Consider the following 25438-nt stretch of genomic DNA (forward strand, 5'->3'; position numbering starts at 1 on the left):
AGAAAACAAAGCAGAATCCTCAACACTCAGCCCTGCAACTCCAAGAACTCAGCCCTGGTGGGAGAGCACCCTGGTCCCCCTCCATTCCCTCCACTCGTCTCCCAAGCCACAGAGGACCCTTGGCATCCATAAGAGATTAACATAGCCAGGAGCAGCTACCCACCAAACCCCCACCAACTAAGGCTGCCATCCCTCCTGGTACTGACATGTCACTGTGCCCTCCCACGCTGAAAGCTCCCCTGGGAGAAGGTAAGGGACATCTTACAGGGAGGGCCACGGCTATACATGGTTGACTCGAAGCAGGTAACCCTCCACCAGCTGAGCCCACCCTCTGCCACCCCCCTACACGGTGCTGCCGAACACTCGGGAGCAGCTCTCCGAATATAGCAGCATCAAATAGCTCCATCAATAATGCATTGCTTCTGCTTCCTCTCACTGTCTTGTTTTCGTTGCTAACATGCGTGTCCTTCCTGTTAGCGGCTGCCTCCTCCCCACCAGCTAGGCCAAGCCGGGACACAGCCACGGTGGGATGGTGACGGCAGCTCCCACAGCTCCAGGTCCAGTTCCTGTAGGGACTGACATAGAGCCCCATCTACTCCTCTCGGGGGCAGCCTGGGGCTCTCAGGGGGAACCCTGCCAGCGTTCAAGTCTCCTGCTGCGCACGCGCTGGCAGCAGGCACGGCGACTCGGCATGCCGTGGCTGCCCAAAGGATTTGGCAGGGGCACCAAGCTGGGAGGAGCATATTAACATCTCCCCAGCCTCAGCATGGAAATGCCCCTCCACAAGGACTTTTGGCAGCCTGGCACTTCCCATACCCAGGTGGCACCCCCATTCCCAACTCCATGCCACGCTGCACCACATCAGGCTCCTCCAGCAGCTCTGCGTTGCCATCCCTGGCAGGGAGAGAGCTCCCGCTGCCGTGCTCCTGCCTGCCCCTGCCCACAGCTGCCCTGGGCTCACCCCGGGCCAGTTGCAGCAGGCAGGTCGGGGTGCCTGGACCTGCCCCATGCCCAGCAGAGTTGCGTGCCTGCAATGCCACGAGCTGCCATGGGCTGCCAGAGAGGAGGCAAGAGCTGGTGTGGGCAAAAGCTGGCACCCACCGCCCCGCAGCTACTCACAGCAGGCAGGGGCAACCCCTGCCCTGGAAGGGAGACCCACAGGCTGCACAAGACCCTGGTTGGAGGAGAGTGCACATAGCAGAGCAGAGGTTGGCAAACTGGCGGCTGCAGAATGGTCCAGCATCCCAACACCACCAATGTCCCAGCCTGGCTTGGGCTGCAAGCACTATGTCCAGCCACCTGGGCTGAACTGCAGAAACCTGGCTGCATACACACCACTTGTCCCTTGGTGTGTAGTATAGGGCCTGAGGCTGCTGCTCCTGCAGAAAGTAGGGGCCCTCCCAGTCCCTGCCTGCCACCCTCTCACCATGGGGCCATCCTGGGGCATAGGCACCGTCACCTTGGTGCAGGGTAACCTCTGCTACCTGCCTCTGGGTTCTACAAAGCCAGGGCAGAGAGAGACCCTGAAAAGGAGGGCAGGACCTCCATCCCACAGGGCCCCCCAAAGGAAGGGCAGCAGAGGGGTGCAGGCAGGGTGTTATCGGTCGCCCTGCGGGCAAGGGCGGATCACGGCTGGACAGGGGCCAGCGCCTGCCACAGCGGAGATTACGCCTCAGGTTTAACGTTCATCCCAATCCATGACCTGCCCAGGAGAGAAGGGGCTGAGCTGCACTGGGAGGCTGGTCTGACAGCTTTGGAGACTCCTGAGCCCCACCAGAACACCGGCTCAAAAGCAACATCCAACACTGGTGCACAGCCCACTCTCCCACACCCCCATGAGCACACAGCAGTGAACCTCCCAAAAACCTGCCAGCATCACCTCTGCTGCAGCCACCCTAACCCTCCCCACCAAAGACCCTGGAAGAGGGGCAGATAGCTGCCACTATCCTTGCTCCATGTGGGGCCCAGCAGCCCCCCGGCAGCCCTGCCTGCTCCCCAGCACCCTCCCCCCGGCACCGGCAGGAAACCACAGCTGCAGCCTGCGGGCAGCTGATAACGGTCACCCAGCCCCATCCTGCCTGCACCCCACCACCCGGGAGCTGTCCCCACACCCACGGCTCCCCAGGCCCAGGGGTGCATCCACACCGTGCACAACGGCAGCCCCAGGGCCCAGTGTCACCCTGCACAGAGCTGGGGGCTCTCACCGACAGTGCAGCTGGTGCACCAGGACACACTGACAGCTGTTGGGCATGGGCACCATGCTCCCAAGTGTCCCAGCACACTCCTGGCACTCCATGCAGAACCTATGCTTCGCGTGTTCTAGCAACATGGATATGGCGGGAGAATCCCAGAGCAGAGTGGGGGAGAGGGTGGCATGAAATCGAGTGATCTGACACAAAAGGGATGGGCAGGGGACACTTGAGCTGCTTCAGTTCCTGCCCTGCCTAGGGGCACACAGCCACCTGGCCAGTGCATTCCTGGCCACGAGCCCTCCAGGGTCACAAGAGTACCTCCCTGCCCTGAAGGTCCCATCCCCCAGGGACATCCCCTCACTCCCCGTGGAGTAGTTTTCACAGCAGTTTGTGTTGAGCAGGTAACAACATTCCTGGAATAAACCTGAGGCCCAGTGCAAATACACAGTGCTGAACCCGCAGGCAACTGGAGTGGCACTAATCCATCCGGGATTCTCCAGGCAAATCCTGGGTGAGCTCACACTGGCCCCAAGGAGCGCTGCGATGGTACCTCACAACAGCAACAGGACCCCTGAGGAATCCCCTTGCTGAGCACCAGACAGCCACAAACCCATCCTGACTCTGCCACAGCATGCCAGAAGTGGGCAGGCAACACAGCACACATAATATCTAGTGTCAGCCTCTTAGCTGCTGAGGGGGACAGGACAAATAACATGTTTCACTCCAACATCACTGGTAACATGAAGAAAGCCTGGAATAGAGCACACTGACACACACCATGAGGCCTCGGGACCCCTACTGCTCCTCTCCTCCCCAACAGGCCCAGGGGCACCCCAAGGTGCCAGGCACCCCTGGGGGTATCTGGGAGCCAGAGCCCACACAGGTCAGGGCTTCCTGCCCCCCCGCCGCGGCACTCAGCCCGCTCGCCGCCATCCCTTTCCCAGCGCATCTGTCGCAGAAGGCATGTGGCACAGCTCGGCCTCGTGACGGTGGGGGATGCACGGCGCCAGCTCGGGAGAAGGGAGGGATACGGCAATGGGCCGTGCCCTGGCTGGACATGTCCATCCCGGGACCTGAAGCATGTGGCTTGGGAAGGTCTCCCTCCTGCCAGAGGGAGGCACAGGCTGGTTCTCTGTAAGGTGTCCTGGGGAAGGTGCTGACCTTGGGAAAGTTGCTTCCCTGCCATGAAGCTGGAGCCAGCCCTGCAGGGAGGGAGAACAGCTCCACTCCGGTTTGCTCCCCTCCTCCCCCTCTGCACTGACACCAACACTACAGGGGAAAAAATAATGATAATAATAAAAACAATTAAGAAAGAAAGTGCAGAGCATGCTGGGAGAGTGAGAGGTGCCCCCAGGGGTCAGGGCCCCGCTGGGGTCTGGATGCCAAAACCTGTCTGCCGGCCCTGCTCCAAGCAGCCCTGGGCACAGCACCACCGGCACCAGCACCAGACAGCTGCTGCCCCAGCAGCCTCTGCCACCTCCACTCTTGAGTCCATTAGGCCCTTGCTGCACACCTCTCCACATCTGAAGTGGGGGGCAAAGCCCCTCTCAGCCCTCCACTGACCCCAGCAGCTCCCCACCATCCTCGGGCACAAGAGTGCATCAGGTTCCCAGCTGAGCAGCCTCCCTACTCCAAAGCTCTTGCAGAGGGGAAGAAAGGATCAGGAAAACATTTCTGGAGGGGTGCGAGAGGAGCTGCAGTGGGGCAGGATGCACCCCCAGGGATGGCAAGGAGTACATCATCCCTCTGGGAGGGCACAACTTGGAAGGGGGGCAGCCAAATCACCCCCCCGGCAGCAGCTCCCAAGCAGGAAACTCCTCCAAGTTAATGCAGCCCTGAAGAGCAGCCTGGGCAGAGCGGCTCATTAAATGTTTCTGGCTGGCGGGAGGCCAGCGGCAGAGCTTGTTTTTTCTATATTCCGATAAACAGTCCGGGGAGGGGAAGGGGGAGGGGGGCGCAGGCTCTGGATGTGCCACCCAGCCCCGGCGGGGGAGCGGGGGAAGAGGCGGGGGGCACACGAACATTGCACGGCAGCCTCGTGTCCTCCCTGCCCTGGGGCAGCGGGAGGGGCGGCGTGGAGGGGACACAACACATGAAGCTATCCACAGGGATAGTCCCAGGTGAGGGGTGACCCCACGGCTCCACGGCACCGAGGGAGGCCCCCCCTCTTTGCGCCCACCAACATGCCGATGACATTCCCAGTGGCGTGGGGCCAGCTCCTGGGGAACAGGACGGGGCCCCACCGTTGGCCGTCCCCAGGCCTTCGGCCGGCCGAGGCGAGACCCCGCCAAGGCTGGGGTGTCGGGAGGGGGGGTGTCGTGCCCGCGGTGAGGGGTGCCTGCGGGGCGGGTGCTGTGGTTGCTCGGCCTGGCTCGCAGGGAGGTTCACGTGACTTTCTGCTTGAGGAAGCAGCGCTCTGGCAGCTTCCAGTGGGAGATGGAGGAGGAGGAGGATGGGGGAAGGGGCCGCCTGCCTTCATAGAAACACGATGGCGAGGCGCAGGCAGCGCAGGGGCGGGGGGCCGCCGCGCAGGGGCACCCCTTCCCCACCCCGATTATTCAGCTGCAAACCCCTCGGCAGAGGCGGCTCCGGGGGAGGCACGGGGACCGTGTGCTGTCACAGCGCCCCACTGCCTCCAGGAGCCCCCCAGCATGGGGTTCTGGCCTGGCAGGAGGCTCTCTCGGGACCACAGGGATGCTGCCACGGGAGCTGAGCCGAGGAGCGTCCCCGCTGTCCCCCCACAGGGACCCCCTGTGCCAGATGCCCAGGGAAATGGCAGAACCCCCTCCCCAGGGCTCCCCAAACTTGGCTCCCCATCTGCTGGCTAGTGCCACGGGGACCTGGTGCTGGACAAGGTTCCAGCAGCCCTCCGAGACCCCTGCCATGCCTTGTTCCTGGCACAGCAACGTTCTGCATACAGCAGCAAGCGATGCAGCCAGGCCAGCTGCCCCAAACCTGCCCCCAAGCCCAGGTATGCAGATGAGTATCCCTGCGGCAGCACCCTCCCCGGTGCTGAGATCTCACCAACTCATCACACCTCCTATACAGTCCTGCAGCCTTGCTAGCCTGCAGGCTCCAGAACTAGGAAGAAGATCTTCTGCAAGACACCTCACAGTGGCCATGGTGGGGGGCCAGACAGCATCCATGTCCACCAGCAGCATTGCCAAACCTTTGCAGGGACACTGCCTCACACCCACACAGGGAGCTGTGGCACCCCACAGACCTACTGCCCTGGCCACCGAGGCACTTTGGGGTCACTCTTCACAGTGCCATCTGAATGCCTGCCCAATGCCCCTGCAGCACTCTGCCTGTGGGGTCCCAGTTCCAGGCTGGTACCAGCATCCATGTGCTCTTGGGTCTCAGATCTCATAGTCCGACAGATCTTAGCATCCATGCCATAGGAACCCAAACACCCATGCCACGGAGTCCAGCCTCACAACCACATCCCAGCACCCATGCCTCACAGCCAGACCCCAGGACTCATGCCATGGGGTTCCAATACCACAGTCAGACCTGAGCGTCCACGCTCTAGGGACTCCAGCCCTTCAGCTGGATTCCAACAGCCCATACCATGGGGGCCCCATCCCCATGGCTGGACCTGACAGCCACACCATAGTGACTAGGACTCCAGTCCCCACACCTTGCTTATAGCAATAAGCATATTGTTGTCCCCACACCCATAGCTTATCCCCAGCACCAGCACTATGGCCAAACCTCAGCACCTACACTGAAAACTCCCGTGTTGTAGTCATCTCCCAGCAGCCATGCCCCAGGTACCCAGCCCCATAACCAAACCCCAGCACCAATACCACGGAGACCCCAGCACCAATGCCAGATGCCAGCACCAATGTCCTGGAGACCCCAGCCATCTTCACCAACGCCGTGAAGACCTCAGCTCTAGCCAGACCCCAGCACCAATGCCATGCAGTCGCAGGGACCAATACCATGGAGAACCCATCCCCATAGCTGAACTCCAGCACCACAGCCTTAAAGACCCCAGCATTAATGATACGGAGACACCAAGCACCAATGCCAAGGAGACCCCAACACCAATGCCACAGAGACACCAAACACCGATGCCATAGAGACCCCAATAGCAATACCATGGAGACACCAAGCAACAATGCCATAAAGACCCCAGTCCTGTAGCTGGAGATGCCAGCCCCAAAGCAGGACAGTAACATCAATGCAGTGGGGACCCCAACCCCATAGCCGGACCCCAACGCCCATTCTTAGGGGACCGAACCCCACAGCTGGACCCAAACACCATGGGACCCCTGCCCACAGCCGGATCCCAGAGCCCATTCTTAGGAGATCCAGCCCCACAGCAGGACACCAACACCGTGGGACCCCAGCACCACAGCCAGACCCCGACACCACCGAGGCCCCCACCCCGTAAGTGGCCCCCAGCTCCCCACCCAGCCCCGATGCCGCGGGGACCCCAGCCCCAGGGGCCGCCCCCGCCCCGGGCCCCGCCGCCGCGCCACTCACCAGGGCATGCACAGCCCACTGACATCTTCACATGCCTGGCCCGGCCGGGGGTCGCTGCGCGCTGCCCGGGCCGCGGGGGTCTCGCATGGGCGGCGCGCCGCGGGCTCCGGCGCGGCGGGCGGCGGGTGGCGCCGCGGCCAGGGGCGGGCGGGCGGGCGCGCCGCGAACCGGCGGAGCAGCGGCGGCAGCGGCAGCAGGAGCAGCGGCAGCGGGGGCGGTCGGGGCGGGGGCCGCGGCGGTGGAGCGGGAGCGGGGGCGGGGGCGGCTGCGCCGGCGGCGGGCGGGTGGGGGCGCCTCTGCGCGTGCGCGAGGCGTCCCGTTTTCTCCCCCCCTCCCCCCCCCGCCGCGAGCGCGTGCGTGTTGCGTGCGTGCGCGCCCCCCCGACTCGTCGCTGCCCCCACTGCCGCGCACGCACGCGCCCCCCCGGCCCCCTCTCCGGTCACCGTGAGGGGCGGGGGGATTCCGGTGTGGCGGGGGGGTCCGCGAGGGAGGACGTGAAGCGAAGGACGAGGGGTCCCCCCTCCGCTCCGAGGAGGCTCTCGGCGCTGCGCCCTGGGGTTTGCAGCCGTGGGGGCAGGGGTAGCACTCTCCCCAGACCCCCGTGGGTGCGGGGGCTCCCGGGGCCGGCGCAGGGCTGAGGCTTCCATCCCGCCCTGCCCGGCCGGAGCTGCTCTTCCCAGGCCCTGAGAGAGACCCGATTGGAGGGACGAGTGCTCAGGGACCCGCGCTCGGGGCCGTTGAGTGCCCCGGGTGTCTCAGGGCGGCTTGTTGGAGTTTCCACCCGGGAGGCTGTGGGGACGAGCAGAGGACGCCACGGCTGTTCCGCATGGAGGAGCCTACTTAAGGCTTGTGCTTTTTGGGACCTTGCCAGTCTCCCAGCCCCGGGGCACGGGGAGGACACGGCACTGTGGAGGTCGTAGGTTGGAGGGAAGGGACCGGGGGGCAGGAAGGAAGGGGGTTTGCAGAAGCTCTTCGCACACTCAGGGACATCGTGACCGGCGTTTGCTGTCCCTTGTGCGGGGATGGCAGAGGCTGCTAGGCAGGAGGCTGGGAGCTGCTCTGGTCTGTGCTGCACCCTGTGCCGGAGGCATGTGACAGCATCCCGGGTGAGGCCGGGGGCCAGGGTAGAAGGAGCAGAGTGCCATACGGACAGGGTCTCCCTGGGGGACAGCCGCCCAAGAGGATCACACCACGGATCCTGCCCCAGACCCACGCAGCTCTGCTCCTGCACATCGGCTGTGGGGCTAGAGCCCAGTCTGCAAAGGCAAGCACTGTCCCTCTACTGCCTTGACAAGATGCAGCCCCAGCCCCACGATGGGAGCAACGTCCTGGGCTGAGCAAACTGCTCCGAGGAGCCAAAGCCCTCTCTTCTCTCTAAAGGGCCAACTCCACCCCATCTGCTCCTGCCTGGGTGGGACTCACATTCCTCTTTACTGAGTGAAGTGTCCTTTAAGCATCACACAGGTTTTTGAGCTCTCCTTTGTAGGCTGTGCCTATTAGCCCTGAGCAAGCTGCCCACCCTGGATGCTGCACGGGCTGAAATTGAACGACCCTGAGCAGCATCTGGCTGTGCCTGGCCAGGGAGTGGTTGCAAAACAGAGGGGGAAGGGAGGGGAGCCAGGGATGTAGAATGTGCATTTTCCTTTCTAGCTGTTGTTTGTTTTTCTTGTAAACCAGCAGGAATGCCTGGTGTTGCCCTGTGCCAGGAGTGCATCCCTGCTGAGGATTGTACTGGGAGAGGGAGGTACCTGCAGGTGGGATTCCCTATGGTCACACTCCAGGGAGCCTATGTGCAAGGAATACGGTCCCACTTTACAGGTCCCACTCTACACACCAGGCTAGACTTGCTCTGTCAGAGATCAGCCTTGTTGTGCCGCAGGGTCCTGCCACACACAGGCACAGAGGGATTTGGCAGGTCACTGCATGCCCTGGATATGCCCCAGGGAGAGGACATGACAGGAAAGGAGGGTGGGGAGCAGGGCTCCAAAGGAGGAACTGGAAAGCTGCAGGGCTCCAAGGGGAACATTATTCCATATCCCTGTCAGCAGGTTATGGGCAGCTTCTCCTCAGGCCAGTGGAGAGAGACATGGACATTTCAAAAGTGACTTGTTCCTTGCTTTAGATGTGTTGAGCTCAGGGGAAACAAAGTGCCCTTCAGAGGGGCAACCACACCTGGGCTGCAGAGAGCCTGGAGCACTTCACTTGCCCAGCCTCTGGTACTCCCACGGTACCAGAGGCAAGTGCTGTCCTGATGAGCCTGTTGCATCCAGCAAAATCCCCCACACCCCAGCAGCATGCTCACATTCACCCATTGCAACACGTGTGCTCTGCAGCATTCAGACATGGATCCATGGCCCTGGAGAAGGACACAGCCATCTGCCTGCTGCTCAGTGTTTTGGCCCAGATACAAGTGTCGACGAGAGGTGCTATGGGCTCCTTGGATGAAGAGGTGGAGGGGAACAGCTCCCCTGGACAGAGAGCCTGTTTCTGGCTAGGGAGGAGCAACCCTTGCGAGGCAGGAGGTGACGTGGGACGAGTGATCACATTTGAAAGTCCCTTGTGGCAGGGGTGGAAGGAAAGAGAGCAAGGAAGGATGAGGCTCCACATGTCAGACATAGTTCAGCCCAATGACCAGGCACACAAGGCTGAGAAAAGCAGCTCTGTCCTGTGAATCCCCAAGGGAATCTGGCCTGGGCAGGTCTGTGCGCCAGGGACTGACATAGAGGCTGGGACAGTTATCCCCCACGAGGCAAACAGTGCACTGCAGAGCTCCGGTGACATGTCCACACTGCTCCTGTGCTGCTGTAAGAACATCCATGAACTCCATGAGATGATCCTAAAGTCCATCTGAAAGGCAGAAAAAGAGGCACAGGAAGTGACAGCACCCGAAGGGACTCTGGGCTTCCTGAACAGAGGTTACCAAACAGGGCCACCCCAAGCGCCTGTGCACCAGCATCCCTTGCCTTTCTGGGGAGTCAGGCTGGACAGTAACTGTGTCCAGTGAGCTGAGTTTAGCTCCCTCACATTTTCCAGGTGATTTTCTGTGTGCCATCTTTGGAGAGCAGCACGAGCCTAGGCACAAGCAGTGACTCGGGTACCCTGCCCTGTTGCCATGCCAGGAAGCTGCATCCCATCCCTCCGTTCACACCCGATAGTTTTTTTCTTCATCCTCCCTGTGCCCACCACGTGTGCGTGTCACCTCCACCAGTCCCACACGAGGTTGGGCTCAGAGGAGCACCATGGTAGTGCTACACAGGCACCTCAGGCACAGGGAAGGCTCACAGCCAGGGGACGGCGAGCCGCTGCGCCCACAGCAGCTCTGCCCCTGCTTTCCGGGAAGTGCGGGCACACGCGGCTCCACCGCGCACACGTGTGTGCCAGAGTCGGCGGGGCGGGCCCGTGGCTCCGCGGGAAAATGCGCGCCTGCCCCGCCCCCAGGGGGCGCTTCCCGCCAGTCCCACCCGCGCCGCCCCTCCCACCGCCCGCCGCGGGGCTGGGCCGACCCTCCTCACCCCGCCCGCCGCAACGATGGCGGCGAAGCCCGAGGCTCTGCCCGCCCTCAAGATGGCCGCCCGCGCTCCCGAGGCCGGGCGCCCCCTCAGGCAGGTGCCCGCCTCTCGGTGCGCGGCCGGCGGCTAAAGGGTGCGTTCCCAGCGTGCCGCGCGCGGGCGGGGCGGCGCGGGGGTCGCCGGGAGCTGTAGTGCGAGGCGGGTAGTGGTCACGTGGCGCGCTCGACAGTGGCCGCGCTGGGAGCGGAGGCGCCAAGATGGCGGCGCGGCGGGGCGGAGCGGTGCCCGCCGCCAACGGGGCCGGGGCCGGTGCCGCTGCCGCCGCGGCCGTTCCGCGGGGCCTGGCGAGCTGCGGAGCCCTGCACGAGCCGCCTTTCCGCGCCGGCAGCCCCCTGCAGGTAAGGGGCGGCGGGGCGCGGCGGGCCGCGCCGTGACACGTGGAGGCCGGGGCGGCTCCCGCGGCGGCAGCACCACGTGTGCCGGGAGCGGGCCCGCCGCACCGGCGGCGGGCGGGGGGCGCAGCGCGGGTCGGCGGCGCCTGCGCTGGTCCCGGAGTGGGGCGCCCTTTCTATGGGTGCGGGAATGGGGTGCCCGGAGCTCTCCCGCTGGGGTGGGGTGTCCGCGCGGGGAGATGATGGGGCTGGGGGGGGGCGTACCACGGCCACGGGACCCGGCGGGACGGGTGGCTTGGTGTCCCCTGCGGGAGGTGACACCACGGGCTTGGGTAATGCGGGACAGGAGGATGCTGCTCGCGCCATTCCCCCGCAGCCCCTCCATCCCGGCGCCGCTCTGTGCCACCTGCGGCCGCGGGGAGCTGGGGCTGGCGTGGTTTGGGACACCGTCGCCCGCCGGTTTCGGTGGCAGGAACTCAGCGTGAGAACGTGGCCCAGGCCGGGAGGGAGGTTCCCCGAGCCGTACCAAGAGCTTATCCATGGGAAGCGGAGCTTTATCCCCTAGCAAGAGGCTCCCGCGCCGGGGCAGGTGTGGGGCGCGGCGCTGCCGTTGTCACCGGCCCCGCTTGGGCCCCTGCCGGGCCCGGGCTGGGTGCGGGTGCTGCTGTCTGGACTGGGAGCGCGGGGATGCAGCACCCCGGGAGGGGACGTGGGGGCACCTGCCTTGTGCGCTTGTTTTTGGGGGAAGCCCTAGGCTTCTGCCTCCGCCAGGGTCCTCCTGCGTGGCCGAGGGGCTGCAGGGGAGACCGACCCCCCCATCCCGACCCCGGGATGGGGGACGCCAGCCCCGTCTTACCCCTCCCCGACGCGAGCAGCGTGGGCTGCATGTGGGGGAAGAGAGGTGTGTTCCTGCCTGATGTTTTCCGAAAGCAGCAGAGGAATCCGCGGAGCATCCTCTGGCTGTGCCGTACTGGCCGGGCGGAGCCCCCCGCCTTCCCGGGGTCACCCCGCGCCCTTGCCGGTAGCTCCGGCGCTGTAAGAGCAGCCTTGGCAGCCAGGCGGGGACCATGGCCGCCCTGTGCTCGGGGCGTAGCCGCAGCACGCCGGGCACACGTGTCACCAGCAGCCTGCGGGGGCCTCCGTTGTCCCTTCCGGGGACCAGAGCGGCGAGCGCGGTGTACCCTGCCCCGGGTGGGTGCTGGAAGAGCTGGTGGCCACGCTTAGACTGTGTCCATTGCAAGCAGTGAGCTCCAGTCCCAGTAGCCCGCGTGCCCAAAGCCCACTCTGAGGCTGTGGGCATCCTCCCTTCTCCCCGGCAGTGCTGGTTGCTTGGGCACAGCGTGGCCAGAGCCGAAGCCTGTCCTTGAACATTCCCGTGACTCTTCCCTGCAGCGCTGCTGGAAAGCAAACACGGAGCTGTGAAGGAGGCATGGGGGGTTCCCCCCTCCCCTCCGGGCTAGGAGTGACAGGGGTCTCTGGTAGGGAAGAGAGCGGGCAGGGACGCTGGAGCAGGCTGGGCTGGTTTGTACCCCCGCCCCGACGCACAAGCGATGCTCAAGTGATGAGGGCTGCAGGAGGGGCCCGTCCCCAGGTGGATCAAAGGGAGTCCTGGGGGAACACAGCCCAGGCCGGTGACTCACGGCTGTGGGACTCCTTTTTGCAAGGCGCTGAGTCAAGGGAGTCGAGGAACGCATGGGACATTGCCCGCCCTCCCTGCTTTCCTCCTGCCCTGGCTTCGGCCAGGAGCCACAAGGAAGAGGCCATTTGAGTGGCAGGGTTTTACTTCCCGCCCTCCTAATGTCCAGCGCTGATCACAGCTGGAAACGTCTTATTACATGCTTTCTTTGGGGAGACCCAGCCCTGTGGCCATACGGGCAGGGCTGTGCAGCGCCGAGGTGTCCTCCGGATCCCTTTGCCATCTACAGGCAGGGGTCAGATGATCCCCTCGTCCCTGGGCTGCTGATGCTCCATCCTCCTGGTTCCTTTGGTGGCCCGGGTGCCTCTGCCTGCTGGTCACCGCTGACTCAGGGTTGCACGCCGGAGCTGGGCGTGTGAGCCTGGATGTCCTCCCAGTATCTGCGTGAGGATTGGCCGGGAATGGCAGCCAGGCTGCGCCTAGAGGGCTGCCAGCAGGCTCTGCGCCGCTCTCTGACCAGCAGCCAGCACAGGGAAGGGTTGGGACTGGGATGCTGAGCAGGAAAACTGCTCTGAATCAGCTCCATAGCCTGATTTGCATGGTGGAGTGGAGTGGTGTCCTGGTGTTACTGGTGGGCTCCACTTCCAGGCAGAGGGCCCTTGGGAGAGGCTGGTCTAGGCTGCCAAGCTGCCTGCTGAGCCCCAAACCACTGCAGACTCCTGTCTTTAGGGCTGTCATGTCACAGACTGGGGGACTTTGGGATGGGTAGCTTCAGGGCATTGCTGTGGGTGTCCTGGCTTTGATTCCCAGCCTGGTCTTGGTGTGCCTGTGTTCTGGGATTGCACAGGGCTCCTGGGTGTGCTGTGGGCAGTAGTGCCTGCTTTGTCTTATTGGAGCAAGTCTCTGAAGAGCTCCAGGGACCAGAGATTTGGGTGTGTGGCTTTGGTGCTGTCATATTTTAGAAACACCTATTTCACGAAATGCCTGCTGTCTCTCTGGTGCAGCTTACTGCTTGGTAGAAGGGGATTTCTAAGTATTAGCAGGTTCTCTCTAGGTACAAGGTGCATTTTGTTCTGCATGGGCACAGCCTCACGCAAGCTGTGGTACCTACATGAAAAACAGGTGAGCTGCATCAGATGCGCATCCTGCAAGGTTCAGCCGTATTCTTACCGTACTGGTGCTGCTCCAAGGGCAGGAAGATGGGTTGAAGCCTGTTTCCGGCTATCTTTGGGTGGGAGGTGTACTCTCCCAGGGCTCTGTCCTTGGTGCCCTTATCTTTCCAGCCTCCATTATCTCTCTGCCTAAGCCCATCTACAAACAGGAATTCGCATCCCGTCTCCTGCCAGTGACACGCCTGCGCTGCTGCTCTGCTCTGTATGTCCTATAGCTCTACTCAATTGGAGCTGCAGCCCCTGCCCTCGCCCAGCATCTGACTTTTCCTGGCTATCCTGCAGCATGGCCCTGGAGTGCAGTGCAAATCATTTTTTGAAGTTTCTCAGAATTACCCAAGCATCCCTGGAGGTGGCTGGGGGACTGGAAAGGATGTGGGGTTGGGAATTTGAAGGAGGAAGAGTAACAAACTGGTTTGGTCCTGGATGGCAGGCACAGACTATGTCCTCCTGTAGCCCGCAGCAGAGGTATTGGGGTAGGGCTCCGGTAGTGGCAGCTGGCTGCACCCCTCTTGCTGACTCCTTCACTTTTGTTATGAATTTCGTAATGGTTTTGGGCTTATCTGAAGCGCCAACAGGCGGAATTGGAGGAGCACGTGACAGTCCATGAGGTGGCGGCAGCTAGCCTGTTCCCTCCCTGTCCTGCACAACCAGAGTGTGGTGTTGGGTAGAGCCTGGTGTTTTATCCATTCATCTGTCCCAGTCATGCAGCTGCAGAGTGAATCAGGCAGAAATTTTTGGTGTGGAGGCATCCTGGGTAACTGGAAGGGTCTTGGGCTGAAAGCAGAGCAGGGTTTTGTGCAGTGGAGTCTCCTGAAAGCAAGGGGGAAGGTGCCCTGTGCCACCTTCTGACCAGCAGCTGTGTCCCACCTGCTTCCCCTGCGTGTTCAGGGTGCAGAGGGGTTGTGAGGGGTGCTGTGCTGCTGTTTGCAGCACAGGCTGTCAGGAGCCCATGTGTGCTGAGGGAAATCAATGCTGGTAGTGGGGCTGTGCAAAGTGTTTACCTGGCTCCCCATGCTCCTCAACAGTGCTTTTCCCTTGAGGAGGATGACCTGAACTTAACATCATTGGATGCAGAAACCATCTTAGAAGCTGAAGAGATCCTGGGGACAATGCAGGACTATCTCGACTCCTCTGTGATCTCCATCATTGAGGATCTTTCTCTGAGCGAGGTGGGAGCTCACACACAGATGTGGGATGTGGCAGCCGGGCTGGCCTTGGCTGTGGCATGGGTGGGGGTGGTGGCAGTGTCCTCCATATCCAGTCTTATGGCTGTATCCCATCGCCCTCTGAGACTGTCCCTACCCTTGCAGCAGAGCAAGGCCTGTCTGGATGCACAGAACGAGCTGTCCCTGCTGACTGCCATCACAGAGATCCTGGACAGCACAGATGACGAGACCCTGTCTCCCTTTGACACCATCATGGATGCAGAGCTGCTGACCTCACCTCGTGAGCGAGAGAATCCCTCGGTAAGTTGGGGGGCAGATGCAGCCTGACCCCAGAGCCCATGGAAAGATGCTCAGGCAGGGCTCTGCCAGGTCCTAGTATGAGGGTGCCCTGAAGTAGTAGGACCCTGGTCCCCAGTACCCTGAGATATAGTCTCATGATGGTTCCAGCATGGGAGAAGTGTTCTGGAGGGCCATGCCTTCGCCTTGGGTCTCTGTATAGAGCCAGAGATGTGCTAGAGGCTTTGAGGAGCAGCCCAATGGGAGCTGCCTGTGTGCAGTGTGAGTGAAACAGGGCTGTTTGCTCTTAGGCTTTGTGGGGTGAAGTGCGAGGACACTGTGGGGCTGGGGGTGGCCTGTCCCCTCCAGCTGCATAGACCTGCCACTGTCTCATCTTCTGTCCATCTTTCCAGTTTCAGAAGTTTCTCGCCTTATCCCGCCCATTGCTAGAGTGCGAGAACCCTACCCTGGAACAGCCTAAGGCTCTCAGGCCTCTCAGCAGCAGCAGCAGCAGCAGTGTCTCTGTGGTTGGGAAGGTGAGCAGCTGAGCAGGGGAAGCTGAAGCAGCAGTGTTGGGGTGGTGCTGGGATAACTGTCCCTGCTGCAGCCCCCAGTCCCAGCCTGCCTTCCTGGCACAGGCATCCTTTCCCAGAAGCAATGCTTTTGCAAGGCACCATTGGCAGTGGGAGCAGGGTCTGCCTCAGGTGGGGGGGTACCAGGGACTGGGGATGCTCCCATAGGAGTGTTAGATTTCTAGCTCTGTTGTGTTTTCCTGGGTGGGTCAAATGTGTCCCAGCTTTTTGTCTGTCATGGGCCTTTGCTGTAGAGTTGCAGCAGACCCAGTTCGCTGTCCTAGGGGAGTGCTGCTAAAAGCCCAGGAGCTGATGTTTGCTGTGGTCCCCCTTCCCAGACTGACACAGATGTGGCCTGGGACCGTGCAGCTCATGGCCTCGAGGAGCCGATGCTGCCAAAGAAGCAAGTCTGCAGCACCCCGAGGATGGAGCGGAAGGTGGGCTGGCACCGAGCCCGGGAGCAGCCCCTGCCGCAGCGCAGTGATGGGGAGGAAGAGGAGGAGGAGGCTGCCTTGAGCCTGGAGCTAGACAGCAGCATGGAGGCTGTGGATTTCTGTGTGAGTGAGGCTGCGGCAGTGCTGGAGGAGCATGAAGACCCCTGCATCATCAACACGGGTGACGTATCCCTGAGTGAGCTGGTGAAGTCTATGCACCCCTACTGCCTGCCCACCTTCACTGTGTGCCTGGACCCTGACGCTGAGCCTGTGGCCAAGGAACTTCTGAGCAGTCCTGTCTTGCTGGAAATTGTGCCTGGAGACGGAGAGAGTGTGGAGATCCCTGTGGTCCTGCAGCCCTTGACTCCAAGCTCCCCTGACCTGGAGCCCCAGCTCCTGGGAGTAGAGGAGAGTACCAGGAAGTCAGTCCCAGAAGATCGAGGGGAGCTGCCAGGAGCTCCAACCCAGGAAAATGGGGTGGAAGGGGAGGAGGAGGAAAAACTGCCTGGGAAAGAGCCTTCATGCACTATCCCAGAGGCTACCTCCCCACTGGAGACAGCGGCACCTGGAGCCTTAGGTCCCAACAGCAGCTCCTCGCACAGCACAGAGGCCCCAGCAGGTGGAAAACGTGAATGCTCTGAGAAGGGACGGGGCCGTGAGAGAGCAAGGAAGAGCAGGAAAAAGAAAGCAGGGGAGGACCAAAGCAAGCAGGCCAGGCCTGGCAGGGACTGTGTAGCCCACCGCCTCCGTTCCACTGGCTCTGGACAGCCCCATGTGCAGCCAGCTATCAGCCGGCAGCGGGCAGAGTGTCCCTCTGTTCAGGTCTCAGACTTCCTGGCACAGCAGCTGGAACGAGCCCGGAAAGAGGGGCAGATGGAGCTGCATGCTGAGCGGGCACCACGGCCCCGGGGCAGGCCTCAGAGCACAGCAGGGGCCTTCCTGCCCAAGAAAGTGAAGCAGGAACTGCAGAAGGAGCCAGCACCAGAAACCGTGAATGTGGCCGTGGAGAAGAACAAGACTCTGGTGCCTCTGGAGAAGACTGCACCAAGCATGGAGGGGCAGTCAGCAGCTGCCTGTCGCAGCCTGACAGACCAGGCTGAGGGCCAGGGAGATGCACAGCCATCTGCCGAACAGAGCAGTGGGGTCTTGGAGGCTGCCTCTCAGCTCGCAGAGCAAGGTGTTGGGTTGGAGCCTGCCCAGAGCCTGCCAGTGGCAGAGCCGAGTGAGGGCCTGCCTAAGGAAGCCAAACCCAAGGCCCTGAGCCTGCATGAGTACCGTATCCGCATGCTGCACCGTCAGCCCAGCACAGGTGGCAGCCAGGAAGGCAAGAAGCAAGTGGCCAGCAAGTGGCCCAGTGTCCCTGAGCCTCCGACAGAGCTGGCGGAGATCCCCTGCCTGGTGTCACCCATGCGCTCCACCGCTGAGGCAGATGGTGCTCAGAAGGGAGCAGACAAACCCACCAGCCCTGCTGCTGTCCCTCCTCCTGCCAGCAAAGCTCCCACTGCTCTGACTTCAGCCCCAGAACCTGCCACAGCTCCACCACCCCCATCAACACCAATGCCTTTTGTTGCACCAAACGTGCCCCCAGCTGCTGGGGTGGCCCCCACTGGGATGCCGCCAGCCTCTGCCGGTGCTTATGCCCTTTACCCACCAGTGCCTTCCTGGCCTTGCTTTAGCCCACAGCCCATGGCCTGCCATGGCTTGCCCCCACCACCCGGTGCCAGCTCCTCCAGTACTTTTCACGTGGTGCCTGGCGTCCCACCTCCAGCCATGGCCTGGCCCCCTCCAGCTGTGCCACCCCCGCCTCCATTTGGCCCTGGTGGCCCCTATGCCCCGGTTGGGTGGGCACCACCATCCTACTGGCCAGGAATTCCCGTGCCGCCTCCGGTGCCTTCCCTTGCATACAGGGACCCCGGAGCAGCAGTGCAGGCCACCACCGCCTTCCCGGCTGGCAGCCACCCTGGCACAGCCCTTCTGCATGGGCAGCCTCCTGCCCCCCCTGTGCTCAGCTGCCCAGAGCCACCAGCCTTCCCCGCCCAGTTGCCTGCTGCCCCGACCAGCGAGATGGGGGCTGCAGGTGGCTCAGCCAGGCCAGCGGCTGGCAGGGTGTCAGGCCCCAGGAGGCAGGCACGGCTGGCAGGAGAAAGCTCTCTCCCCAAGGCCCCACTGGCTCCGGCCCCAACCCAGCCCCTGCCAGCCCCCTCAGCTGCCACTGCCCAGCCCAGCAGGGCCCCTCCTGCAATGCCAGTCCCCCAGGCTGTTGCCACCCAGCCTCTGGAGGAGCCCCAAGCTGCAACTCCCAAACCGCTCCCAAAGGACCCCCCAGCTGTCATCTGCTGCCCAGCAGAGGTGTCTCCTGCCCCTGTTGGGGAGTCCCCTGGCACCCACACCATGGAGAAGGCTGTAGGGTCAGGCCAGGAGGCAGTGGAGAAAGCCCTGTTGGAGCCCAAGGCAGCTGCTGGGCAGGAGTTGCCTGGCCAAAAATCCACCTCCCAGGCTGTGGCACCACCACCAAAAGCAGGTCGAGAGACCAGCCTTCCCACCAAGGCACCCACTGCGCGGCCATGGAGGCACCAACCACTCCTCAGCCCAGCCCAGCCCAGTGACAGCAGCAAGGACATTGTGCAAGCCTTCATCAGTGAGATTGGTGAGTGGGAGGGCTGCAGGACGCTGGGTTGAGTGTCAGCAGCCAGCAAGGCTGCAGTGCTGCCGGCAACATGGGTAGCAGGACCGGTTCCTGGCACTTCTGGGGGCGAGAGTGGCAAAGCTATACCTACGGGCTTGCAGTCTTTTCCCAGTACTCTGCTAGGATGTTGCCTACAATGGGTGGTCTGGGCTGACTGTCCTGAAACTACTCCCTTCTGGGACTGCAGAGCTGGGTGCTCCTGTCCTTGCTGTGGACAGTAACAGAACTGTTGGAGGCTCTGTTACTGCTTTTCCTCCCCAGTACTTACCCCACCATTCAGGGAGGCTGATGCAGGGGGGAATGGGGTCAGGGTGCATCACTGCGGTGCTGAGAGAATTCTGGCTGATCTGATTTGCTGCACTTTCTCCCTGGCCAGGGATTGAAGCCACCGACCTGTCCAGCCTGCTGGAGCAGTTTGAGATGTCTGAAGGTGTGGATCTGGCATTCCATCCCCCACAGGGCTCCCTCCGTGCCATGCTGGCCTCCCTGGGCTTTCCATGTTCCCTGTGTCAGGGTGGTAGTGGGAGGGCTGTGAATCTGCTGCCTGTGGGCTCGTGTTACCCTGCCCAGGTGTTTTGTCCTGCGGCTGTCTCTCTCCATCTCCTTGGCCTGTGGAAACACTTGGGAGTCCCTATGGCAACCAAAGGGGTGGTGAGGAGTCTGTGAGGGGAAAAAGGATGTGCAGCTCCTATCTCCAGGGAGCTGGGTTTCAGGTACTGTGACACCTCTGAGCTGTGTTTGGGGTGCTTTGTAGACCCTGTCCTTCAACCCCACTTGTTGCCACTCTCACCTGCCTGTTCTCTTTTCAGCCAAGAAGGAGGAAACTCCTGTACAGCCCCCTGAGGAAAGGCAGCTGATGGGGAGCTCTGGGTAAGTGTCAAGACCTTGGCAGCTGGTGCCCAGTGTGGCGCCCAGCAGAGCAAGGGCACAGGGCAGCTTTCAGTCCTGGCAGGGTTTGGAATGTGCCGGAGCTGTGTCCATTGGCCCAGGAGAGGCTGAGATTGTCACTGGACTGGGACAGAGCTGGTACTGAGGGGGAAAAACCGGGAGAAGCAGTGATGGGCATGACCAGGCTGTGCAAGTTTTATCCTTGCAACTCTATTGGATCCTCTGTCCTCGTGAACTGACCGGTGGGGCAGGTTGAGTGGGTACCCCAGATGTGGGGAGTGGGGCTGGGCTTTGCCTGCTGTGTTTGACAAAGCTGCTTTCCCATTCTCAGGCCTGAGACTCAGCAGGATGCACCAACCCAGCAGGACAGGAAGCCCCCAGATGGCCTACAGGCCTCTGAGCTGGCCAATGTGGCAGGTAATGAATACTTGGGGTGAGGTAGGGTAGTCTGCCATGTTGTGTATCTGGGGGACACCCTAGGGGGAGTGAGGGAGGCTGGGACATGAGGGAGCCCCAGCTGGGTGAGTTGCAGCAAAGGGCTGCTCTTGTAAGCATTCTGTTGCTCTCCCAGGCCTCACGCCCCCAGCGACACCTCCTCACCAGCTCTGGAAGCCTTTGCCTGCTGTCTCGCTGCTGGCCAAGACCAAGTCACCTGGGTCTGTGCCTCAGGAAGGGCCCCAGAAGATGACCAAGCTGATGAAAGCCAAGCCACTGCCCCCAAACAAGATCCAGGTGAAGAGCATGGTGCCAGCCTCTACCAGCACAGCCCCCAGCCACGTCTGCTCGGGAGACCATGACTACTGCATCCTAGGAACACCACGGCTAGAGAACAGCAATATCCCTAGCACGCAGCCCGCTGCCAAGGGTGGCTCCCGCTGGAATGTCAAACACCACCGGGACATCACTATCAAACCCATCTCCTCTTTAACCAAACGGACGCTGGACCAACCTGAGCCCACCCCACCAGCCCCTAACACCACCATGGGGCACAGCCAGGAGCCCTTGGGGATGGCCTGCCAAGCTCCCCTGGATTATCGGACTACCATCCCCAATAAGGCCACCACTGTGTGCAGCAGTCCCCCCACCTCAGTGCTCCTGTCTCCAGCTGCATCCCCCTGCCGGGACCAGGAGGTGCGGACTCCCAGTACCCAGCCCAGCCATGCTGCTGCCAAGCGGTCTTTGCGCTGCTACCGGAGACCGCAGGACTCACCCAGCCCCTCTGCCGACAGCTGGAGGGCTGGCCGGAGTCGTGCCAGCCGTTCTTTCAGCTCCAGTTCGGATGGAGCTAGCGAGTCCTCGTCTTCATCTTCATCCTCGTCCTCCCGATCCCGGTCACGGTCGCTCTCCCCACCCCCCAAGCGGTGGCGAAGGTAAGCAGTGGGTTGTTGCTTGCACTTGGGGCAGTGACCGGTCTTTTGCAAGTGCCCAGATGCATCTTTATGGTCCTACTAGATGGCTGGATTTGATCTTTTTGTCCTTGTGGCCCTTCTGAAAAGATGTTTGGCTCACAGAGGGTGGAGGAGCTGCAGCAACACTCTGCCCATCCATTTGTGGCTGAAGCCCACATCTGGGCCCGTGTGCCTGCAAAGCCACCACTGAGCCAGACTTCCTTCCTCCGTCTGGAACATCCGGTCTGTGTTACAAGTCCTTGGCTGCATCTTTGCTTTTGGATGCTTTTTCTGGACTATTACGGCAGGTGTTCATATTTGTGCTGTGGGTTTGCTGCAGCCCTCGGTTTAGAATGAGAGGAGCTGCTGTGGAGCTCTCCAGGGAGCTGCTGGAGGCAAGCAGGAAAAAAACCTGTCTGGCTTGGCTGCCTCAGGGGCTCCTGGTTCTCCTTATGCAGTTGGCTGTGTAGGAAAGTGGGACAGCTTGGTCTCTCTGGGATGCATTTCTTTTGGAGTCCTTTGGAGTGATGTGCAGCCTGTCCCAGCTGGGCTGAGAGGCACTGAAGCTGGTAAAGGGGTTCTCTTTCTGTCATGCTCTGGGTGTCAGCTGGTTCTGGAGACATCCCTGGGCATGAGAGGCCTGTCCAACCAAGACCCCTTCATTGATGGCTGGTAAATGCAGAGACGAGCTGGAAAGGGCAGATATAAAAGCGCCATGTTCCATGGATGTGCAGGTTAGGGATTGTCAAGTAACATGTCTGGCTTGGCTTTCCAGCAAATCAGCTGGCCTTGTGTTGGAAAATGTCCCTTTATACTGTGCCACCCTGACTTGCTGTCCTCCAGGAGAATATGTGGCAGAGCCAGGCAGCATGTCCTGCCAGGCCTGGGTTTGCCCATGGCAGGGACCACCTATGGCCAGCATGTCTGGAGAGGGACTGTGCTCCTGGCTGGAGGCAACACAGCTTAATCCCAGACATGTTTTGGTCCTGCTGTCCTTAAGCTTTCCCTGGCCTTGCTGGAGCTCTCGCGGTCTCTGTTTACATGGCTGTTGAGCACAACATGGTTATATTGTCCTATGCATCGTGTGGGGCTCAGCACAGAACTCCTAGCCCTTTCTGGGCCCTCCCAGGCACAGCTCTGTGCCTCATTTCCCCCATGACTATTTATTGCTCTTGAGAAGCTGGGCATTCTGTGAGCCTGCTCCCTTTTCTCTGTGCCATTGGGAGCCAAATGGAGCAACATTTCTGTAGTGTTGTTGCTGCCCTCGCAATCTTGGGCAGAGGCTTCCCCATCCTGGGGATGTGTCCTGTTCAAGTGGGATGCTGGATACCATGGAGATGATTGAGGTCTTTTTCTACTTCGGAGCCTCATGATGCTGGACAAAGAGAGGGCTCAGCTGTATCTCCCCTTTCCCCCAGGTACCGCTCTAGATGTTCCCACAGCTCCTCCTCTCGCTCCAGCTGTGGGTCATGCGGCAGGTCCCGGGACAGGTCCTCATCCTCTTCATCAACGTCCTCCTACTCATCCAGGTCCACGTCCCGCAGCCAGTCCCGCTCTCCCTCGCCCCGCAGGAGGAGTAACAGGTGGAGAAGGTGAGTGTGGCCACCCTGCAGGGGTGTGAGCTCTCTCCGGCCCATCTCCCAGCCTCCTGTGGAGGAGGGTTGGACCCACTCCTTCAAGATGTCTCTTGTGTTTGAAATCACTCTTCTGACATCCCTGTGATTCTGTAGCTCACGTGTCTGGTTTCTGCCCTGACAGATACAGTTATGATGCACAGGACCACTACCAAAGGCAGAGGATCCTCCAGAAGGAACGTGCAATAGTAAGTGATGGAGGGCTGGGAATCTGGGAGTGGAAATTTGGGGCTCCACAGCTCCTCTGTCACTTCAGAAAGCCACGGGGGTGCAGCCTTGCCAGCAGCATTGCTGGGAGGCCCTAGCCAGGGCACGGTGTGGTAGGAGGCCATGCAGGGAGGGTGCTCTGTGCGAGAGGTCCTGCTCATGGATGGGGCATCCCTATCCGCAGGAGGAGCGGCGAGTTGTGTTTATTGGCAAGATCCCCAGCAGGATGACACGGTCGGAGCTGCGGCACCGCTTCTCTGTATTTGGGGACATTGAGGAGTGTACCCTGCATTTCCGCTCCGAAGGGTAAGAGCTGTGGGAAGATGGGTCAGTCCCTTCTCAAGGATGACTCCTCTTGGCCCTTTTCCTGTTACTCAAGGGGATGTTGCAGACCAAGGGGAAACAAACATAACTGTTGCTGCTGATCTCCTCCAATGTCAGGGATAACTATGGCTTTGTCACCTACCGTTATGCTGAGGAAGCCTTCGCTGCCATCGAGAGTGGACACAAGCTGCGGCGCCCAGATGAGCAGCCCTTCGACCTGTGCTTTGGTGGCCGCAGGCAGTTCTGCAGGAGGAACTATGCCGACTTGGGTGAGTTGTGCAACCTCCAAGTTAGGAGTTGGCCTCCCTGGGTCCTTCTCTTCTTTCCAGAGGTGTAGGAGTCCCCATACTTGGGGTCAGTTATGGTTGTCAGCAGAGCCACATCCAGGAACGGTCCTGCCCTGGAGGGAGGTTGAATGGGGGCTCCCTGTCTCTCCGGCACTGTGTTGGAGGCCGGCCCAACTCTGGGTCTAGAAGCTGGCAGGTGAAACAAGATAAGTTTGCTGTGGGAATTGCCAGAACTGTGCCGGTGTTTCCATGGGCTCAGGACAGCCTCTCCCCATCTCTTCCAGATTCAAACCGGGAGGATTTTGACCCAGCTCCTGTCAAAAGCAAATTTGACTCCCTGGACTTCGACACTCTGCTGCAGCAGGCACAGCGCAGCCTGCGGAGGTAGCAGCCGGCAAGGCGGAGCACCCGCCCCCACTTTTATACTCAAATACAAAAGGCAAAAAAAGTATGGAGAGAGAGATGAGGTTTTTAATAAAATGAAAAAGGAAAAAAATTTGTTTTATAACCAATATTTAAGAAGGACGGGTCATTGGCCTTCAACTGGAGCAGTCCAGTCAAGTGGCAGCCCTGGGCTTGCCCCAGACTTACAATAAATGTGGATGCCCAAGCAGCAGCACTGCCTTGTTTCCTCCTTTGTGTGGGCTATTCCCAGGTGTGGGCTCAGGCTGTGCCCCCATCAAGATGCCAGGGACTCTGCCTGTAGTATGGCTCCATGAAATGTTGCACAGGTCCTGGGCTGGGCACAGGAGTGGGAATGTCTGGGGAGAATGGGGCAGGACTGAGGTCACTGAGCGTATGACTGTCGGCAGTCTGCAGTGACCTGGCACGGGGTGAATGCCTCTCTAAGGACCCCTGTGATCATCTCTCGGGCTCTGCTGACTGCAGGACTTGGCGCCCCGAGACTCCCAGCCGTTTTGGGGCCACCTGCACCTCCCGCGATGGCCACGGGGGGGCAGTGCAAGATCCTCCAGCGCCGCTCCCGGCAGTGGGCTGGGAACGGGCTGTAGCCCTGGGCCAGAGCTCGGGCAGGGCCCTGCTCGCTCCGAGCCTACTGCCCTGGGTGCATGCCCCTTTCGAGCCTGCTCCTTGGTATTGCTCCGGCTCGCTGGAAGGAGAGGGGTGACATCTCATCTCTGGGTTTCCCCCAGGGAGAGGTGTTCGTGTGACTGCAGAAAGATTACAGCTCTCTGCAGTGGGATGGCGCTTGGCAGGAAAGGAGGGCCAGTGGCAGGGAGGGATGGATGATGCCTGTCTAGGCCTTCTCAGTGCGTTGCAGCTCATGGTGGAGAGGAGCGATCGCAGGCAGCCCCCAAGGGAGCATACTTGGGCCTGCTGCCGAGCATCTTTCCTGCTCTTGTGCTCACAGTCAGAGAAACGCTCTGCCTTGGACTGCTCCTGGGCTGGGACAAGCTTGGGGGTCCCTTGCAGGTGAGAGTGCTGACTGGGAACCCCGAGATGGCATTGAGTACCCTGGGTTAGGGAAGCCTGCAGCTGCCCAACTGAGCAGTGCAGAGCTGGGAGCGTGTGGAGGGAAGTGATGAGCAGGGGATGGACTCCCCATGCCACTCCCAGGGTTTTTCATGGTGTTTGGGGTGGGAGAGGGCTGATCAAAGTCCCTTCAGCTCCCTTTCTTGGTGGAGGCAGCACCCACTCTAATAGTGTGAGTGCAGGGAGGGGAATAGGGGCAATAAACCCAGTGTGGGGGGGTTCAGCCAAGTTGATGCTGATGTTGGCGCTTGGATCGTGGTCAAGGCTCTGAGCCCTTTGTGGCTGTGCCTGGATGTACTGCAGCACTGTTGTGGTCTGACACTGTAGCTGGAACCCACCTCTTCTTTCACTGCTCCCCTAGATGAAGTGAGGTGCTCCTGCTTCTGCCTGCACACCGGGTGACTTGTGCTGCTCCACCGCTCAGCCCAGGGAGGCCTCTACAGTACCCAGGCATGTGGGGTACAGTAAGGCTGCCTGCAGGTGGGCCCTGAGTGAGCTCCCACCCTGTCCTCTCCTGCCTGGCCCCGGACTTTACTATGCAAGGGAAGGTCCAAGGAGGCAGCTGCAGGCAAGGATGTTAGTGGGATGGGGGGAGGCAGGCAGGGGGCTGTTAATCAGTAATGCAGTTCTTCCAGGGACTTTGAAGGAGGGGGTGACAGCCAGGGCCCAGTGGGGTCTTGTGGAGCGGATGTG

The 25438-nt window shown here is 61.2% G+C and overlaps 2 protein-coding genes across 4 annotated transcripts in view; one reads left to right on the forward strand and one right to left on the reverse strand.

Annotated features, from left to right (window-relative positions):
• LDB1 (LIM domain binding 1) overlaps nucleotides 1-6780 on the reverse strand; it is a 25147-nt gene extending 18367 nt beyond the window's left edge. For both annotated transcript variants that reach the window (XM_066191076.1, XM_066191075.1), the window contains exon 1: nucleotides 6684-6780. In XM_066191076.1, the coding sequence (XP_066047173.1) occupies nucleotides 6684-6708 (25 nt within the window). In that variant the 5' untranslated portion in view covers nucleotides 6709-6780. The remainder of the gene's footprint in view (nucleotides 1-6683) is intronic.
• On the forward strand, nucleotides 6521-23870 carry PPRC1 (PPARG related coactivator 1). Of its 2 annotated transcripts, none has more exons than XM_066191074.1 (14): nucleotides 6521-6587; nucleotides 14418-14561; nucleotides 14703-14858; nucleotides 15248-15370; nucleotides 15745-18487; nucleotides 18903-18956; nucleotides 19336-19396; nucleotides 19746-19831; nucleotides 19986-20784; nucleotides 22221-22394; nucleotides 22561-22624; nucleotides 22828-22949; nucleotides 23085-23236; nucleotides 23539-23870. In XM_066191074.1, exons 2-14 carry the CDS (start codon nucleotides 14502-14504, stop codon nucleotides 23640-23642), a joined length of 4698 nt encoding a protein of 1565 aa, XP_066047171.1. In that variant the 5' UTR covers nucleotides 6521-6587; nucleotides 14418-14501; the 3' UTR covers nucleotides 23643-23870. The 2 variants fall into 2 exon arrangements, with proteins under 2 accessions (XP_066047171.1, XP_066047170.1); XM_066191073.1 differs by lacking the exon at nucleotides 6521-6587 and adding an exon at nucleotides 10450-10590.
• Nucleotides 23871-25438: the final 1568 nt, after the last annotated feature.

The sequence above is a fragment of the Chamaea fasciata genome, unplaced genomic scaffold (genome assembly GCF_029207755.1).
Source record: "Chamaea fasciata isolate MVZ Bird 193981 ecotype frontalis unplaced genomic scaffold, bChaFas1.0.hap1 SCAF_9, whole genome shotgun sequence".
NCBI classification, from domain to species: Eukaryota; Metazoa; Chordata; class Aves; order Passeriformes; family Sylviidae; genus Chamaea; species Chamaea fasciata.